We start from the raw sequence: 21,446 nt of genomic DNA, 5'->3' as shown, positions 1-21,446 counted from the left end.
TATTACTTAAAGCTTCCATAGTCCATTACCCACTCACTATTGAAAATCTAAAAATGACGTTTTAATCAGGCTGTAGGCTGCAGTTGTATATAGCCGTATTATATTGTAGTAATAGATTGTAGTAATATACCTACAGTAATACATCTGTAGTATAGCCGTAGCTCAGCAAGTAAAAAGTAAAAAAAAGCAATTCTCTCTCTCAACAGAAAATATTTGACCAACAAACAGATCAGAAATGCAACTGACATGAGAAATGTAATAGATTTTACCACCGCTTCAAACCTTGGTCAGTCTGGAATCAAAGACGTTTGCAATGTTTCGGAGGCGTTTGTTATTATTGTTTGTTTGTATTTCAAATCTGTTTTCTTTGTAGTGATAATGACAAATGTTAAAATAACGATAAATCATGACAGAATCACTTCCATTAACGACGTACATTAGATGTAGATTTACTTACCCTATTATAGGCAGATAGTATTAATTAATTTACAATAAATCATAAACATCATGGAAACTTATAACGTTATTTTTGCAAAGTATGCTGAAAGAAATCGGGTTCATTGCTTATGTAACCTTTGGGCGTTCTAGATTTTTCTAGCGTGATGCAAGAATGAGAGAATAATTCTATATTTGAGTTAGCCCCCTTTAGCTAACGTGACTTTCAACATGGCTGCCACGATGAGCATGTGTGTTCGTCAAGTGATGAAGATTCCTTATTTTTCACAATCTGTTTTGATTCGAAGTCCTTCAAGGTATGTCATTTGATTACGTCAAGTTACTTTTAGAATGTACAAGAGTGGCAATCTATAGGCATACATAAACGATCGATAGGCGGAGTTCTTCAGTTCCGATGACATTCACTGGTTGAGTGTTCCAGAAACTGCACTTTTTTCAGTTTTTACAAAGATTCGTTGACTGGTACGAGGAAAACAGACAATTCCTTCTCACTGGCAGCTGTATATATTTATCATATCAACAGTGTTTAAATAGTTAAGGGAAATATTTCTTTTAATTTCATGTTTAGCAATATTATCTAAACAAGGAAAAGTCGGTCAAAAGTTAGAGTAAAACTTTAGAATATGACTAGGCCGTATGATCCTGTTTCTAGTATGTTGTACTTAAATCATGGGTGCTATTTCAAAAGCACCAAATTCATCATTGTTAATCTTAACTGGAAATGAGTGTTATTTAATATGTTATATGTTATGTAAATTTTCGGCCCCAATTGTCTGCTGTTCCACCATGTCCACAGTGGGGGATATTTCATGAAGGAAGGGATAAACATTTCAGCTAGCCTGTTAGTCCAAGACTAGTGTAAATCTAGATATGGATCCCTTGTGGATAGGACTAATGGAACATTGTTTACATTAAGTTGACATCACTGAAGATAAAAAAAAAATGGGGGTTGTGGAGAACCGCAAATTACTTGGTAATCCTTACTCTCAACGTAGCATCTCAGTTTGCTTGTTCAGGAAAAATTACAGTTTATCATATGATTGAATTTGATTTTTTTAATGCAATTTAACGTCATTAATTTCCTATTTTGATCATACTGCAACCATAAAAAAGAACCAACGACTTCTCTTGGAAAAAGTTGTCAGTCCAAGACAATGTTTTACCCAGACAGCAAGCTATAATTGGCTGACTCTTTCACATGCTGTTTGGTTTGCTGATCAAAAACTCATCGACGGTAGGAACCGTGAAGATCTGGGTTAGATTAGATCTTCAGCAACCCATATTTGCCTTAAAAGGCGACTATGATGTCAGACTGATTTGGTTGATGCTTGTTATTGTATCCAATTTTGTGGATCGATGCTCATGATATCAATCACTGGATTGCCCGGTCCAGGATCATGTATTTCCCAAATGATTTATTTATCAAATAGCTTGAAAGGTTGTTGAGTGCTGTGTTAAACAACAAACAAACATGAATGTAAGAGCAGCATTAGAAATTGGCTCTCGTCCTATAGTCCTTGCCAAACTGCCCAATAGTTAAGGTATGATAAGGACTGTCCTTTTGTCCTTTGCTATATGTTATCATTATAAGGACTAGTTGACTAAAACTGTTAGTTTCTATTGCTGGAGAGTATGCCTTTGACTGTCCCATCGCAAGATTTTGCCATAAATTGTTTTAGTCAAAAATTCAGTTGTGTCTTTAGAAGCTTTCCACTACCGCTGTGTTGCTGATTTTCCGACATCCATATTAAAAGCTTTACCCATGTTTGCATGCAGTTGGAGTAAGGCAAGCATAAGATTTTCTATAACTGACAAGAGCTAATCAAATACTTGGTTTGCGTGTCAGCTTGTTCAACAAAGCTCCTTACAACAATACTTCATTCCCTGTGCTATGATATGATAGTGGAAAGAAGGTCCGACACATTGTGATGAGCTTGCTTCATAAAATTGCACACTGCTCACTTCAGCATAAACACCCGCAAAAGAAGTATGTTGATGAATGTAAATAAGATAACATGGGTCTAAAATGCATGTTGAGCTGCATGTCGGTGATAATTGTGTCATTCTTGAAGAAGATGCGGCTGTGCCGTGATGCCTCACACAAGAATGAACACTGCTACAGAGCTCCAGATAAGCAGCGTATCTGCGTAAAATATGCATCAGAAATGCAGAAATGTGCAGTAAAATAAAATCCAAGCGTATCAAATACGCAACGAACATTACAGATACGCTACAAAAATAAAACTTGTGCGTATCATCAAAATATTGTGAAGTAACCCTGTGTATTCGATTAGCAAATCAGCAACTTATTTTGAAATTATAAACGGACATTCCGTCAACCTTGCCAAACTCCACGATGACAGTTACATCATGAACATTTGCCATTACACTTTCTTGTGGAAGTATCGTGGTATTTTTTAGTCCTATAAAGCTCTCGAACCCACACGACACCTGTTTGCAGGGACTAGATGAAAAGTGTTTTCAAATATTTAACTTAAATACCCACATGTGTAAAAACTAGTGGGAAACAGAAATTTGAATACCCAGATAGAATTACTGATACCCAATGATTTTAAGATGCATGGGTAAAATACCCACAACACCAAAAGCTTATATGTTCGTCCACCAAACCTTCAGGGTCATAGACATCCTGGAGTATAATCATAATACTATTCGTTTGTTGACCCATGTAGATCAGGGGTAGAATAGGTCATCAGCAACCCATTCTTGTCGTAAAAGGAGACTGTGCTTGTCATATGAGGCAACTAACAGGATTGGGTGGTCAGACTCGCTTGGTTGATGCATGTCATCATTTTCCAATTGTGTGGATCGATGCTCATGAAGTCAATCACTGGATTGTCTAGTTCAGACCCAATTATTTACACTCTGCCGTCCTAAAGCTGGAATATTGCTGAGCAAAATGCTAAGTGCGACAGCAAACAAACAAAAACAAACTATGCGTTTGTTCAGAAATAAGTGTCGGACGAGCTGTCACCCTGGGTCACAAATTGTGTTCAGTTGTTTTCTTTATCGTGTTCATCACCAACTGGTAAAAAAATCTCCTAACAATGCTGAAAGGAAAGGCAGTTAAGCCCCCAAGCATCAGTAGTTTCACAAGTACCTGAAGGGTCGTTGAAGGTATTTTGTCTGCACTAATGTAGTCTGTTTGTTACCATGATTAATTCCTACTTATTTTTAAGTAATGGAACCATTCAGATTTATCGACAGTCATTGATGTGATTATTATGTGAAAAGGTCATTGTATGTTCATGCAGAACATGGTGCCTAAATCATTAAGTGTTTCATTGCAATAGACAAAACTCTTCCCACTAGTTCCTTCGTCGAGTCACTTTTATCTTCCCTTACTGGTTCCCGCAGATGTTGCCGAGTCAGGATGACAACAACTGCTACAGATGGTAAGCCCTCGACAACGTCAGAGCAGAAGCCGGCAGAGGAGAAGCCATCTGAGTCTGCCCCCGCGGAAGACACATCAGCCGTGGAGAAACAGCTGAAGGAGGACAAGGTCAAACTGGAGGCGCAGGTATCCGACTTTAAGGTAGGACTGAACTGCTGCCTCAATTACCATGGTTACCCTGCAAAAATGATAATCTACTTAAGTTAAGATATCTATTCCAAGGATTTATTCACAAAGGACATTGGTTGTCCAGTTGGCTTACTGAGTTGCAAGGTGTCATGCAGAGTTGTGTCCCTTGGGCAAAAACCTGATCGTGGGTTCACATCCCAAATTCACTCTGATTATGTTTCTGGTTTGTCAGCACCAACTCATGATTGTGGTAGATGTGCCAGATAACTTCAGGCTCTCCTCCCACATCAGGTTGACAGGGCGTGATAAGTAGAATCTCACCCAAGTGCCTTTTGATGTCACTGATGAAAGCCTTTAAGATTTACAATTTTATCATCTTCCCGAGGCAAGGGCGTTAACTGACTATAGAAGTCAAGTTTCCACTTGCCGAATTCGGCTGAAATTTCCAGGCTCCATCTTAGCACCACCAGTTGCTACTAAGACTTATGTCCCGTCTATGTCCCTGCTAATGTCCTATTGACCAATCAGATTCCATATCAATTGCATTTGCTTCAAACAAATTGGCAGCACCCAGTCAAGACAATCTGATCGATAATCAAGATCAATATTGTAATAAAACAGGTTTTACCCCGCGAAGTGCATCAAATCGCGTGAGCACCTTGATTAAAAACATGAAAAGATTTGCAAAATATCTGTTGACGCCCATTTGACTGTACACATGCTTTGCAAATCCTGAAGTTCAAATCTGGAAGTTCAAATCTGTGTTGTTATGAACTGGATGTCTACTTTGTTACACGATTTTGATTGGGCTGTGCATAGACTTGTTAGCCCAGCAAAAATTTTACTCGGGTGAGATTCTACTTACAATGCAACATCATTCTTTCAATGTTGTCAGTTTGTAAACAGTAATTAGCTTGTCATAAGTGCAACAAACCAGTTTTAGTGATAGACAGATTAGTGATGTCATTTCATTGTGACATCATAGTAACCGATAACATTGGACTAGTCTGCAAAATCTACTTAAACTAGTCATGAGGAATGTTTTTCAGTGCATGTATTTTTTGAAAGTGGGATTCTTTACCTAACATTACTGGACTAATATTACTTTTATTACACCTGGGCTTCAGACAAGTGATGGGGTTGCAGACTTAGACCAACTGAAGTCCCAGCCCGTTTGTCCAGTTTTCTTGAGGCGGGTGTCTGATAGTTTCCTAGAATAGGTCTCTAGCAACCCACACTTGTTGTAAGAGGCGACCAAGCTTGTCATAAGGGGCAACTAGCAGGATCAGGTGGTCAGACTCGCTGACTTGGTTGATGCATGTCATCGTATCCCAATGGCGTGGATTGATGCTCATGATGTAAACCACTGGATTGTCTGGTCCAGACTCAATTATTTATAGTCTGCCGTCAAATAGCTGGAATATTGCAGAGTGCTGCGTTAAACAACAAACAAACAAGCTTATGTTTAAATATGCACTTTGATTAGATAACCTTTGAAATGAAAGACACTATCTATAGCTCGTGGGATGTACTGCCATACAATCTTAGCCATCTAGACCTTCCAGAATTATTCTTATTCAGTTTAACTCGAGAACTTTGTCAAAATATTTTACGAAGCGTAATCTGGAATGGAAAATTCAAAACTGTTGTCTTCATGTTAGTCATCTCATTGGTCAGTTAAAGTTCACAAAAAGTTGTATCAGGATGTCCTGACCTTCAGTATGACAGTAGCGAGCACCAAGATCTGATCTTAATGAGATTGTGTCATGATGTAGTTAGAATAATGCATAAAGTAGTGTAAAACCTCACTCACTCCTTGTTTCTTCAGGACAAATACATGCGTTCCCTCGCCGAAACAGAAAACGTCCGACAGAGGATGAAGAAGCAGGTAGACGATGCAAAGATATTCGGCATCCAAGCTTTCTGTAAGGACATGTTGGAGGTGGCCGACATCCTGTCCAAGGCAAACGAGAGTGTCCCACAACAGGAGATCTCTAGTAACCCTCATCTCAAGAACTTGTTCGATGGACTGACAATGACAGAATCACAGCTACAGAAAGTATTCGTCAGACACGGATTGCACAAGATAGCTCCATCAGAAGGGGAGAAGTTTGACCCCTTCCTCCATGAAGCGCTGTTCGAGGTGCCGACGTCTGATAAGGAGGGCGGAACGGTAGCAGTGGTGCAGAAAATTGGCTATAAGCTGCAAGAACGGACAATCAGACCAGCGCTTGTCGGGGTGTTTAAGTCCTGAGGTTTGCATGCAGTAGTTTGAATGTGATATGATGGCGTGAAAGTACAGACTGTAATTTTTGTTACGTGTTATACTGTATGGGTGTAACGATACAGCAAGTTATACACTGCTATATAATGTGTACAATGTTAGACCTCTTATAGTAAGGGTGTGATACATCGTGAATCGCCATGTTATACTGTGGAACAATCATTAAAACCAGATCTTTACTCCGATACGATACCTCTCTCTCTGCATCTGAGGCGGTATCAACTTCAGCAAACTTTGACCACCAAGCCTAAAAGAAGGCTGTGTGTGTTCTTGAGCCAATCAGAAGTCAGGTCCAAATGAAGGCTTTGTGTGTTCTTGAGCCAATCAGAAGTCAGCTTTTCGAAAGGATTCTGCTTCATATCTTTACCACTTTGAAAATCCACACAGAACACAGTTATTCAGTTATGGTACTACCATTTGGTGTAGATGAGATGTCACTCAGAGGCAACACTGTGTATAAAATGTCTACAACAATATAATGGACCGGCCCTGTTCAGCGACGTTCAGAGCTAGTTGTTCATTTGAGAGATATAAAAATCAGATATACCTGTGATAATCAGATATGTTGAAATATGCACTTTGATTAGGTAACATTTGAAATGAAAGACACTATCTATAGCTCATGGGATGTACTGCCATACAATCTTAGCCATCTTATACTTTCCGGAATTATTTTTATTCAGTTTAACTCGAGAACTTTGTCAAAATATTTTACGAAGCGTAGTCTGGAATGGAAGTCGCTGTTTCGAAACTGTTGTCTTCATGTTAGTCATCTCATTGGTCAGTTAAAGTTCAGGAAAAGTATCAGGATGTCCTGACCTTCAGTGTGGCAGTAGCGAGGACCAAGATCTCATCTAAATGAGATTGTGTCATGATGTAGTTAGAATAATGCATAAAGTAGTGTAAAACCACACTCACTCACTCATTCCTTGTTTCTTCAGGACAAATACATGCGTTCCCTCGCCGAAACAGAAAACGTCCGACAGAGGATAGTTGTTCATTTGAGAGATATAAAAATCAGATATACCGAGAATTTAGACATCCAATTAGAGAGTTCAGAGAGATATCATATCGGTGTAATAGATAAATCATAAAGTCAAGGATACTATCGCTGTTACATGTAATGTTTATCTCATGGAGTGTGTTGCTTTGGGACTGACTAATGGTTTGGTCCTTGTATGTCCTCAAATCACATTATGGGACATAGGGGTAGTCGAGTGGTTCATGCACTTGCTTGTCATGCAGAAGGGGTTTGATCCTCCCCAATGGCATCTGTAAAACCCAGCATCTACAGAGATGCCAAACATTCTGATTTTCACAGAATAATTATATCTTGAATTAAATTCCAGCAAGTTTTACGTGAAGTATTTGATAAGTTTTGTCATCTGTAATTTATACTAGATATTCATTTGGCAAAAGTCATTATCACAACCAATTAATACTCATGTTTTAGTTATGATACAATTTACTGCAGAAGTTGATCTATTTTCAACAAGAGCATAAAGTAAGACATGCTAATGTTTATGGTACTAATATTTTTAGCAAAAAAGCTTTCGGCTTGTTCAATGATTCATTTACATGTCTACAAAGTAAGAAGACCATTATTAGTGTGCCAGCTGTGATATTGCTGGAATATTGCTAAAAGTGGCAAAAAAACACAACTCACTATGAATGACTTTAATAGACAGAATCAAAACCATGGTCAGTTGAATTTTGTAATGTAGGGACATGATTCTCATATCTTCTTCCTCTCAGTACACATGAAACATAATTATATTTTATGCATGTTCTCCCGTCTCAACTAAGACAAGACCATTTTATTTTATTTTCAATTTTCAAGAGACCAAGAGCAATTTATCAAAAACATTTGAGGTTAATTTCTTCAAGCGATATCTTGAAGCATACTTTTATGTCAAAAGAAGGTTTTTAGGGTTGTTAAAAACTGTTGGATCAGTAAAGTGAGGAAGTAAACTGGTCTTGCCTAAATAAGAGTGTTGGAGATCATCTACTTTCTTATGGTGTTGTGTCATTCCAGTGATGTTCTTGTGTCCATACCTAGGTACAGAAACATATAACATGATGTGTGTCAGGAATAAATCAAACAGTAAGAAAATATGCCTTTGTTTTACCTCAGTTGTCATTGAAGCCGTTATAATGATTGCCACTGAACAGGAAAACATCTGAGTTTGTTTTATTGTCGCACTCGAATCTGGACCAGACATTCCAGTGATTGACATCATGAGCATCGGTCCACGCATTTGGGATACAATGACATGCAATAACCAAGTCAGTGACTCTGGCCACCTGATCCCGTTTGTCGCCTCTTAGGACAAGCAAAGTCGAGTTGTTGGGCAAGCATGGGTTGCTGAAGACCTATTCTGCCCTGGTAGAATGTGTACAGTGATGGGTGATCTTGAAACAGGTTGCTCTTTTCCAAGTGAGAAGTGTTGCTGCAAGTACCTGTATGAATCACTGACTCAGTTTCGCAAACTGAGTCCTGTCATGGACTCTTCTATTCACCCAAAGCACATGCACAGAAGTTGCCACTGTCAGCTGGCGTCGGAAGATTATTTTAACCAAGGGAGATAATTCTGTTTGGCTTGATGAAGACCGCCGGCTGTTGACATGCATGGAATCCATACACCATCATCTAAATAATATCAAAACGATGGTTACAGTCTAGCTAAAACAAGTGACGCCATTAGCAGTTTACCCAACTGATTTGTGGCTAAAAGCTGTAGGATCCATTTCCTGTAACTAATAGACTATAGTGAGCAGAAGCCATCCCGTGGCTCGGCGAGCTGGTAGCTTGTCATCGTACACCGATGGCGTTGTCGTTGTTCATAACTGGGTTGTCTGGTCAAGATTTTGATTATTTACACACAGACGTCATACAGTTGGAATATTGCTGAGTGCAGCGTTATTATGCTTAAACAACCAAGGATGTCTCATTTCGGAACATACTTTGATTACACTAAAATAGTCACCGAAATAAACTTATGAATACGAATTACTAAAACAAATCTGTTAGAGGAACCATTGCATATTAACCTTTGTCTCCTATTTCAGAAGTAATGAGACTGTGTGAGCTGAGAAGATGAGAATGCAGAGGGTGTGATTGTTATATGGCCTGTTAGAGACTAGCCCCTGATGGCTCCCGTTCGAGTTTGTGTGATATTGTACTCCAACTATTATAAGGTAGCAAACACAACAAATATAAAACGCTGAAAATCTTCAGAAGATAACCGTCACCAGAGTAACTAGAAAAGTATAGAATAGCAAGTCCGTATTTAGAACGTTACGTAAACGCACACAAGACGATAACAAGAAGAACGTTGTGTCATCCATATTTGAAGCAGCCGGAAGGACAGACTGTAAAATGGTTAGTATACAAGCCATGGAGTTGATAATATCTATTTTCCGTAATCTCGCTGCGAAGATGTCATGACCTTCTAGACACTTGACACAGCTTGAACAATCGTGGTTTGACAAGTACATTGTCACACCATTTGAATATTCTGTTGATTTGCCATTTATTGCTGTGTTAGGGTTTAATAGCTGATTGTGTGAGAGAGTATAGTGTTACGCCGCTTTTAGCAATATTCCAGCAATATCACGACACCAGAAATGGGCTTCACACATTGTACCCATGTCGGGAATCGAACTCGGGTCTTCGGCGTGACGAGCAAACACTTTAACCACTAAAAATCAAATCTAGCAATCATAAAAATCCTTACGAGACACGGATGTCTTAAAAAATAACATATTTGAAGAAAAAAAATCACCCTTTTCAGATGGAAATTCTGTCTTGACAACATCGAAACAAATGCTCGCCTAATAGCGAGGTTACAGCGTAGAGGGCCACCTGTTCTGGCATGTCAACCAAGCCATAAATACGCATACCTGACAATGTATTGTCACGCCCCCGGGATAGCATGTCACCTGTGAACTGGCAGTCACGCGTGGCGTGGAAAAGGGTTTCATAATTGAGTATAGTGTCATCAAGATGAGTTTACCTGAAGCCTAGCATATCGGGGTAGCGTAGTGAGCTGGTAGGGGTGTAGTTGTATAACACGAACTCAATCACTCGGGCGTAAACTGTCTTTTAAAGAAAGTTATATGTCAAGTTTGGTGATCCGTTTAATAAGCATAAAATATGAGTATATTTTGTGTAAAGAAGCACCGTTAGGCTCATATCATGCAGTGCATAAGTTGATGCACTCTCGGATGTACTTTCCGACAGGATGACGAAACATGAACTCACTGTCTATGTATTTAAGAACACGTGTCACGCGTAAGCATGTGTCGCCCTTGTCGATATGATGCATACTACTCAAAAGATGTTAAGGAATATAGTAATATGAAAGAATGGGGTGGTCCTTAACTTCTTTTGAGTAGTACATGTGTGGCCATGTTGGTTTTATTGTACCAATGCATATCTCAATATCACGACTGCGTTTCGGTGTTCAAATGTGTTGGACTTTTGTTGCATGGAGACTATGCAGTACGATTTGATGCCGCAGATCTGGATCAGCTAAATTGATAAACGTAATAACATTTAAGTTTACAAAGTTGGTTTAGATTGACCTGCATCAAATTTGTTGGTACTGCCAATATCCCAGATCAAGACTCTCTTTAACATCTGACAAACATCACAGGGCTGCAAATTGAGCCATCTCTGAGATGCGCCTTGATCGTACAGGTTAAAGTGTCCCTACATCAAGCCATCCATCCATCCATTCTTCGGCCAGCCAGCCACACATCAATCAATCCATCTCTGAGATGCGCCGAGATCGTACAGGTTAAAGTGTCCGTACATCCATCCATCCACCGCCCATCCATCCACCAATTCATCGTCCGGCCAGCCGTCCATCCACACATCCGTCCATCCGTCTATCAATCCGGGACTAAATTCCCAGTGTAACAATCCCTTGGGAATTCAGGGTCAGAATTGGTCCCAATCAACCGATGCTTGAAAGATTTCCGCATTACCCCTGCTTCAAATTTTAACCCTGACACTAAAATGAAATATTTGTAACTTATTATTAAATTATGTTTTAATACTTCTAGCCAGAGATAATGATTTTTAAAAAATCAAGGCAGGGGTTACGGTGGGAGGTTTTACCTCTTTGCTGGTCGTGAAAGGCGACTTAATAGACTTAATGGGTGGTTAGGGTCGGTGATTGGTTGGTTGACGGCGGGTCAACTCAACCCTACGGAGAACATCGTTTCCTACAATACCAGTCACTGGATTGTCTTACCCAGGCTCCGTTATTATTAGGTCGCCGCCATATAGCCGGAATATTGCTGTGTGTGGGGTTAAACAGTACGCGATACAAAGTTCAATTCAACGCGACGCCGAATTTATGGCTGGTTTGACAAATGATATATATGTGCTTGCACGATACACGGGACAGTGAAGGTGCTTTATCATGTCATGTACACACCCCGAACACAGCTGTCGAGACAAATCACTCCGCCAGACCCCGCCACGCAGAATGATACCAGCCTCAATTACGACTGTCATTGTCTGTGTTGAAACAAAGTTTATATTTCGTGATGTAAACTACTTGTCCGTCATACAGACCCTGCTACAAATTTATCCAATACAACCCATGCAAGTCTATAATGTTTGGCAAGTCTAGATTACTGTAGTAACAAGGTCTCTGAAAATGAAGAGTCTCTGGGCTCCTTTTTATTATGTTTTTATTAAGATAATTTAACAACTGTAAGATAAGATAACTGTAAGATATTTTCATTTCAGAGACTAGATGTTAGTCTAGTACAACTACCTGTGTGAGCGGTCGGCTAGTCTGTCTTACAGACCCTGATACAAATATATATCAAATACAGCCCATGCAAGTCTATAATGTTTGGCAAGTCTAGATTACTGCAGTATCAGGAAAATGAAGAGAGTCACTGGGCTCCCTTTTATTATATTTTTATTAAGATAACTGAACAACTGTTTTTTTCTGTACGATATGTTCATTTCAGAGACTAGATGTTAGTCTAGCGGTCGGCTTGAGGAGCAGCGGCCTCTCTATGGGGCGGGACCCTGACCTCGATATGACCCAGCTGTAGACGTGACACCGGTCTGTCTGGTCACAACAGCGAGATGTTTTCAGACCTCACAATAGGACGCGGTGGGGAACCACAGCATCAACGAAGGTTGCGGACTGGGCCACGTTGTTAGGTCCCATTGTGCCTACAGTCCCAATGTGCCCATTGGACCCGTGAAGATCCGGGGTAGAATAGGTCTTCAGCAACCTACAGAAAGTAGTGTACGCACAATGCGATATGACTTTCTCCCCTCTTAGAATAATGGAACATCCCTTATCGCTGTAAGTATCATCAATTACATGAAGTGGAAGACGTCATATCTCAGAATAAGGGAACATCCCTAAAAAGTGTCATGTAATTACATAAGTTGAGGACATATATCCAAATACATGTATACATTCTAAACAGATAGAGGGGTAGTACAATGAATTAGGTCCTTACCCTGAGTAGATACATCAATATACAATTATATATGTTTTAAAAACGCACATGGCATTGACATTGTTCTCTATTTGTATCCATTTCCCAGACTGACTTCACTTTGGTCAGTGCATGGACAAGTTCATTTATTATGGTTAAATTAGGTGCAAAGGGTTATACTACATCCTGACCATCCTGACTTTATACTGACGTGTGTGTGTGTGTGTGTGTGTGTGTGTGTGTGTGTGTGTGTGTGTGTGTGTGTACTAGTCCGGACTGATGCTGATTTATAGTGCCAAGCCCACTGAGATACCATGCCGCAGTTTAACATGAATACCCCACTCAGACACAGTATACTGACTCCGAGCCGACCAGTCCTTGTTTTAGTCCCTTTATGCCGAGCGCCAGACAGGGTAACAACAAGTACCATCTTTTAACGTTTTTTGGTATGATCGAACTCCGGACCTTCCGCTCTCCGGGTGGACGCTCTACCACTAGACTGCGGAGGCGGTCCCCTGAAATATTAGGAAGACTCAGCAAGTCTAGATGCGTTATGCTGCAGGTCGTTAATAACACACACAAACGCGGTCAGCATGATCTATATCCGACTACATAAGCGGTCATTATGTCAGTCACAACAATGCAACGATAGAGATTATTCTGGACTATTTAACCGCATGCCACATTCTAAACAGCAAAGTCTGAATTCGTAATCTAAATCAGGATACTTTTACATAAACCTCGTGTGGTGTGAATTTCGTGATTAAACTGCCTATAACCTGACATAACTGGCTACGATAAGAACAGGCGGCGCAGTAAAGAGGCCATGTTCCTCTAAAAACTATACCGTTATATTGTATGTTAATTGTTACCAGCGTGATTCAGTGTTATGTTGGTGTTGAATAATTACTGTATATAAAATAAGTTAATTACAATATTGTTTCTTTCATTACCTCATGTGTGGTTCCTAATTTTATTTCGACGCGTGGTATTTTTTTATATGAATTAGGCAAGGTATTTAGCATGCCTGTGTATAAAGTATTTAAGGGATGGGAATATTCGTGTGAATAGTATGTGTACAGCTTTAACCTTCAGGTACGCGCATGGTCCACACAGTGAACCAAATATGTGAGTGAGTGAGTTGGGTTTAACGCCGCTTTTAACAGTATTCCAGTTATATCACGGCGGGTCAGCTTAATGTGGGAGGAAAGCCCGAAGTGATGCAGGTCTCAGACGTTTACCACTTCGGTGAAACCCACGAGCACGGGTATGGTGCTGACAAACCTAGAAACAATCGGGGCGAACCGGGATTCGAACCCACAATCATTGGTTTCTGGCGTGCCTAAAGGACGCAACTCTGTACAGCGAATCGCGGCGCCTTAGACGACCGGGCCACCCGTGCACCCGTGAACCAAATGATCCAGAAGGACCGGGTGCATTTCCCCACACGTTTTCCATGTCCCAGGCCATGATGTATGGCTGGGTATTGTTTAAAACTACTCGCTCGCTCGCTCGCTCACTCACTCACTCACTCACTCACTCACTCCACGCTGAAAAACTGAAATGTTTAATTAAAAAATACAATACTTTCAATAATATTCAAAAACATTTCCTGCATATTCATGTATGCAAAATTATCCTCCTGGTCAATATCCCTATTGGGAGCCAGTCGTGGATAATAACATTTTACATTCAGAGCTAGATAGCCTCGAGTGATAATCATGAGAATGATTGCATTTAAGATTAGGAAATTTGCATGAATTCACCGAACATATTTAGATTCAATTAGACTGTATTGTGTCAGCACAACTGATGAATTAGATTTAATGACATAGCCTGCTGATCCACGCTTCTCTGTTGTAACGCACATAGTTTTAACTGTTGTGAGTGATGTCCGTCTTAGCTCACCTTGCTAATGTCTAAGTTAGCTTATGTCAGGTGGCTTCGTCCGTCTTCCATCAGTCCGTCCTTCCGGAAAACTCTCGCAATCCAATATCCCCCATGACACGTGTTTGATTTAAACATATTTTCTTCAGATTGAAATGGATTGGGAACAAGTTATCGAACTTAGGACTCCCTCTCCATGATATTTACAAAGCTTGTACAGTAAATCATATACAAGGAAAATAGAGAAGAATATGAGTGTAAAGATAACACAAAATGTACAAGAGAGAGACTAGTATAGTATATGTATATTAAAGTGTTACCCAAATCTCTTTGTATGACTTATAAACATTTGCACTGCTTTAAAGATGTGTTGATTTTCGATAATGGACAAACATTCATTTCCGTTTAACATCAAACTTAAATCTAATTTAACATTTTTGTTCACGGCGTTCTGTATAATGTCCTGAATTATTATTAACATAGTTTTTCTTTGGTGGACGTACAATGGACACTTTAATAAATAATTATGTGCATTTTCACATGGATTACCACATTGACATATTGGATCACATTTTATTTCTATTCTGTATAAAACATAATTTAACTGGCTCTTCATGTATCTTAATCGAGTATGATAAATATTCAACTTTCTAACACCATGGGAAAAATATGGAGGTGCATTGACTTGCTTTTTTTGTATGTATGTCTTGAATTGGGATGTACATGACACGTGTTCCAGTCCCGCCTGCAGCAGACAACCGTGTAGAAGGGAGAACCTTATCATTTAATATGGTCGCCGCCACGCCACATTTTATTGACAAAATACAACCTCCTCTCCAAGGTCATTCTGTAAATATTTTGGACAAACTGCTTTCAAATATTTGGAGGTTGTTCATAACAACTCCCTTTACAAAAGAGCATCGTTTTCATATTTTTTAAAAATTCAAAATGGCCGCCATAGTAAGAGTCTGACCCCAGCTGTACATCCAACTTAGTGAACCACTGCGCATTGTGTAAGTGAGGTTTCCGGCTATTAAACTGATCAAATATATGCAAAGATGATAGTTCTGAAATATGATAGGCTGACAAGGTGTCAAGGTCACTGCTTATGAAATAATCATACAAACAGATTTTGTCCCGGATAACTGGAGATTTTATGTATTGATATACATGACATCACAAGCAACGTATCTCTAGTTACATTAACTTTGGTCAAGGTCAAAGGCCAAGGTCCCCTGAATGCAGAAAGGTATTAATCAAAGTTAAAATTTGGAAAATGAGCAAAGTTTAAATGCTTCTTTTCAAAAAATACATCACTACTTCAAATATTCTTTTTGTTATTCAAACAGAAACACAGACAGGCAGACAGTGTGGTATGCCATGCTGTTATTATATTATGTTAGTGTCTGTCTGTCTGTCTGTCTGTTATTCCTACACATGCTGGAACCGCTTGTATCACTATTTTAGATTATACATTGTTATTAAAACAAAATTATCATGATTATACATGGGTAAAAAAGACTAGGTTTCAGGTGAAGGTGAAGGTTTTGCCACACTATTTATTTATTCCAATTTTTACAAAAACAGATGTTAGAATACAATTTATCAAACAACACATGTTGCTCGGATTCCCACAAAGAAACAACGACCCATTAAACGTGATACTAATACTCTCAAAACAACTAATATTCACGAATAGACAATCACAACAAGAATTCCAACTTTCCAGTTCCTACAGCGGGAATTGTATCAATCTCACACCATCACAAAATGTACGGCAATTTTAAGCTCAAAATTGGATATTTTTAAGAAATGCTGGTTGTTGAACCGATTCACCTTGTCGATTTGATATACCTGATAAAATTAGCTTTTATTGTAAAAGTGTATAATAACAGGAAATGTATATATAAAATGAATTTTGTTTTATAAAAGTTAAGAAAAGCTCTGTATTTCAGACATATTTCATTTGACGACTTTAAACTATAAATATTCGACACAGATATCTACTTTCGGCTAACCTCGCCCTTTTCCGTAACCGGAAAGCCTATTTTCAGCAGAAATGGCCGATCATGTTCAGAGTGAGATATCGGTACAGCATTCGTCCCCGCTTGCCTTTGTCCGAAAGCGGAATGACACGAGTAATCACGAACGATCTGTTCTGGTGAGGTGTACTTTGCCAATTCACTTCACCGTGGAGTTCAGCTCCCTCATTCATCCTATATTCGGGGGGCACGGGGGGGCCCAGTCGTCTAAGGCGCCGCGATTCGCTGTGCAGATTTGCGTCCCTTGGGCACGCCAGAAACCTATGATTGTGAGTTCGAATCCCGGTTCGCCCCGATTATGTTTCTAGGTTTGTCAGCCCTAAACCCGTGCTCGTGGGTTTCACCGAAGTGGTAAACGACTGAGACCTGCACCACTTCGGGCTTTCCTCCCACATTAAGCTGACACGCCGTGATATGACTGGAATACTGTTAAAAGCGGCGTTAAACCCAACTCACACACACACACACACACACACACACACATACACATACACACACATCCTATATTCGAAGAAGACAAATAATACGTCAGAGGTCACATGTGCTGACAGCTCTTGATAACACTGATAGGAGGTCGATATTATAAAAGGTCCCCCCTACACTACAGAGGATGATGGTGAAACCACGTGACCTTACATCGTCAGCAGTAAGTACTGAACCTGCATCCTCAGCTCCCTTGGGAGTATACATCCAAAGTTGCTTAATTAATTAAGTGATTCAACGTGGGAAAGGACCTCGGTACCCTCTGAGGTCAGGACCATTTCCCTCGGTACCCATAGGAGTCAGGACTATTTCCCTCGGTACCCATAGGAGTCAGGACCATTTCCCTCGGTACCCATAGGAGTCAGGAATATTTCCCTCGGTACCCATAGGAGTCAGGAATATTTCCCTCGGTACCCATAGGAGTCAGGAATATTTTCCTCGGTACCCATAGGAGTGAGAAATATTTTCATCGGTACCCATAGGAGTCAGGAATATTTCCCTCGGTACCCATAGGAGTGAGAAATATTTCCCTCGGTACCCATAGGAGTCAGGAATATTTCCCTCGGTACCCAAAGGAGTCAGGAATATTTCCCTCGGTACCCATAGGAGTCAGGACTATTTCCCTCGGTACCCATAGGAGTCAGGACCATTTCCCTCGGTACCCATAGGAGTCAGGACCATTTCCCTCGGTACCCTCAGGAGTGATGAATATTTCCCTCGGTACCATAGGAGTCAGGAATATTTCCCTCGGTACCCATAGGAGTCAGGAATATTTCCCTCGGTACCCAAAGGAGTCAGGAATATGTCCCTCGGTACCCATAGGAGTCAGGACCATTTCCCTCGGTAACCCCAGGAGTCAGGACCATTTCCCTCGGTACCCATAGGAGTCAGGAATATTTCCCTCAGTACCCATAGGAGTCAGGAATATTTCCTCGGTACCCATAGGAGTCAGGAACATTTCCCTCGGTAACCCCAGGAGTCAGGACCATCTCGGTACCCCCAGGAGTCGGGACCATTTCCCTCGGTACCATCAGGGGGTCAGGACCATTTCCCTCGTTACCCCCAGGAGTTAGGACCATTTCCCTCAGTACCCAAAGGAGTCAGGACCATTTCCCTCAGTAACCCCAGGAGTTAGGACCATTTCCCTCGGTACCCATAGGAGTCAGGACCATTTCCCTCGGTAACCCCAGGAGTCAGGACCATTTCCCTCGGTAACCCCAGGAGTCAGGACCATCTCGGTACCCCCAGGAGTCGGGACCATTTCCCTCGGTACCATCAGGGGGTCAGGACCATTTCCCTCGTTACCCCCAGGAGTCAGGACTATTTCCCTCGGTACCCATAGGGGTCAGGACCATTTCCCTCGGTACCCATAGGAGTCAGGAATATTTCCCTCGGTACCCTCAGGAGTGATGAATATTTCCCTCGGTACCCATAGGAGTCAGGAATATTTCCCTCGGTACCCATAGGAGTGAGAAATATTTCCCTCGGTACCCATAGGAGTGAGAATTATTTCCCTCGGTACCCATAGGAGTCAGGAACATTTCCCTCGGTACCCTCAGAAGTGAGGAATATTCCCTCGGTACCCATAGGAGTGAGAAATATTTCTCTCGGTACCCATAGGAGTCAGGAATATTTCCCTCGGTACCCCCAGGAGTCGGGACCATTTCCCTCGGTACCATCAGGGGGTCAGGACCATTTCCCTCGTTACCCCCAGGAGTTAGGACCATTTCCCTCGGTACCCCCAGGAGTCAGGACCATTTCCCCCGGTACCCCCAGGAGTCAGGACCATTTCCCTCGGTACACTCAGGGGTCAGGACCATTTCCCTCGGTACCCCCAGGAGTCAGGCTGCGGTCACCCACCCACCTTGTTTCCAGCGTTACTGCTCTCTGCTCGCTGGGTTGTGACATCCACAGGCCAGATGTCGCCAGTGTAGCGACATGCACTTTCAATATACCTGAGATAAGCAATGGCCATACCATCATCCATACATGTATCAGTCAAATGATCATTGTCTTTGAATTCAACATTATTAATTCAATATGTCACAATAAATGACATTCGGATTCAATGTGAACACAGCTGTCGAATTAGAGCATTCATTTTAGGATGCAAGGATATTCTCCTCGTTATTAAATTCACATACATTTACATACATTCACATTCACATGTATTGTTGATTATTGTCATGTCGAATATAACCCTGTATTGGCTCAGCGATATGGTATTAAAATGTTTCTAAATAGTCCAAATACCCATTAGTAATTTACAGCACTCTCGAGTGAGCCTGAATGTATTGTCGTTTTCAAGTAATCAGGTTATGTGACGTAATTATAGCTCTGACAACGAGGATAGGATGTTTAGTTGTTGAAATGGTTAAACCACTAGGCGCGGAACATTTCAATTATTTAACATCGGATCCGTGAGATCTAACCTATTTGACCATGGCCAACACAAACCTTAGAATCTAACAGGTTTAACAACATTGTTTTCATAACCGTATTTGAAGAGCTATTTAAGACGCGTTTGCTTAACAGTGAGAATAGGCCCCTGCGTGATGCACGTGACATTTGTGCCTATCGCACGTGCACCCTGCTCTGTGGTACAAATCGGGTTCCCAGAAGCCAATGCACAGGTTCCCAATGAAGGTTCTAGAGCAGAACAGTTTCCTTGTTTAAATCATTATGATGGCGTCACGCTATTGCTGTGGCAACAGATTCATAACCAGGAATGCACTTGCCATTCCAAACGTGCATCTTAAACAAGAACAACTGACGAAAAACTATAGGGATTTGAGCAAAAGTATAGAGAAATATAGATCAACTTAACATGGGTTAAGTCGGAGAAATCACTCGATATCTGGTGATTCCAGAAGTAGAATCCACAGATTCTCATGAGTTTTTCTATTACAGAATACGTTAAAGTTCTTAGCACGCTCTGCTTGTTGCAAGTGTCGATTAAACTGACTTCGCATTCACCCACTCCTTGCTGTGAATCTTTTTTTGTCAGTAGGTGATCTAGAGGCCTAAATAAATGCACTCCTTCTTTCAAACTATAGCAGGCACGGGTGGCTCAGTAGCCCAAGGCGTCCCATGTTGTTGTGGTAGAGAATAGGTCCTCAAGACCCCATGCTTGTCGTAGGAGGCGACTAACGGGATCGGGTGGTCAGGCTCGCTGACTTGGTCCATGCATGTCGTACCCCAATGCGTAGATTGATGCTGGTGATGTGAATCACTGGATTGTCTGGTCCAGACTCGATTATTTACAGACCGTCGTCATATAGCTGGAATGTTGCGGAGTGCGGCTTTAAACAATAAACAAACAAACAAACAAACCATGTCGTTGGGGTGAGTTGGACCCTCACGATCGTGTGTTCGGATCCTATATTCGTCCCGATTATAATTCTATGTCGTCAGCACCATACCGTGTTCCAGGGGTTGACCACAGTAGTAGACGAACATATAACCCGCATCACTTCGAGCTTTCCTCTCTTTCCCTACCTCAACCTTAAAAATGAAAGACACATAGCAGTAAAACTTCCACCCGTTATACCTGAAATATTGCTGAGTGCGACGTAAAACAACAAACCAAACAAAAAAAAATCATTCTGTTTTTAAATCATAACCCCTGGCTAGAAATGTTAAAATATATTTTATAAAAGACTTAAACACGACGTGGAACAAACAAACGATACAAGTACAGTAAACTACGGTTATAACGAACACGCTTATAACGAACTGACGGATATAACGAACTTGTTTTTTGGTCCCGACTATTTGCTGTAGTTATGCTGTATATATGCTTATAACGAACTACGGTTAAAACGAACTAAAATTAGTAGTCCCTTTGAGTTCGTTATAACCGTACTTTACTGTATTCGAATTTAGGGTGAGGGTCAACAATTTGAAGCAGGAGTTACGGGCATAAAAATCTTTCCCTCAAAGCGTGTTAAACCCGACACAAAGCTGGCTCCACTCCGCTGAAATGATTTTCTCCGTGAATTAAAAAGTCCGGTTTTTTTCGTTGGTCATGGTTTGAACGATTTCTACCCGGAAACACCGATAATACCCTGTCATTGGAGGATGTGATTCACCCCACGTAACAACGGAGGCGATGATCCACGCACCTGCTCAAGTACATGCTTCTGTCGGGGCAAGGCAACCTCGGGGTGTCTTTGGGTCTGTGTATCGTCGATTTGATTACCACTACGTATTCCCCTCATATATTTACAAATAACAATAATGTGGGTACTCGGGTAATTAAAACTACGTG

General features: G+C 40.8%; 1 protein-coding gene across 1 annotated transcript; it reads left to right on the top strand.

The window, feature by feature from the left end:
- Positions 1-666: 666 nt before the first annotated feature.
- Positions 667-6,826, top strand: LOC139452840 (grpE protein homolog 1, mitochondrial-like). Its single transcript, XM_071234475.1, has 3 exons — positions 667-752; positions 3,835-4,012; positions 5,829-6,826. The coding sequence occupies exons 1-3, from the start codon at positions 667-669 to the stop codon at positions 6,252-6,254; spliced, it is 690 nt and encodes a 229-aa protein (XP_071090576.1). The 3' UTR covers positions 6,255-6,826.
- Positions 6,827-21,446: the final 14,620 nt, after the last annotated feature.

This window comes from Haliotis cracherodii, unplaced genomic scaffold (genome assembly GCF_022045235.1).
Source record: "Haliotis cracherodii isolate W230 unplaced genomic scaffold, xgHalCrac1.p SCAF_9, whole genome shotgun sequence".
Lineage (NCBI taxonomy): Eukaryota > Metazoa > Mollusca > Gastropoda > Lepetellida > Haliotidae > Haliotis > Haliotis cracherodii.
The sequence above is the reverse complement of the archived record's forward strand: the minus strand, read 5'-3'. Positions and strand labels throughout refer to the sequence as shown.

Bases quoted from the DNA above. Each gene is read 5' to 3' on its own strand.
- LOC139452840 (XM_071234475.1), top strand. From the start codon at position 667: ATGGCTGCCACGATGAGCATGTGTGTTCGTCAAGTGATGAAGATTCCT. The intron at 753-3,834 runs GTATGTCATTTG...TGGTTCCCGCAG, and splicing joins TTGATTCGAAGTCCTTCAAG to ATGTTGCCGAGTCAGGATGA. The intron at 4,013-5,828 runs GTAGGACTGAAC...TTGTTTCTTCAG, and splicing joins CGCAGGTATCCGACTTTAAG to GACAAATACATGCGTTCCCT.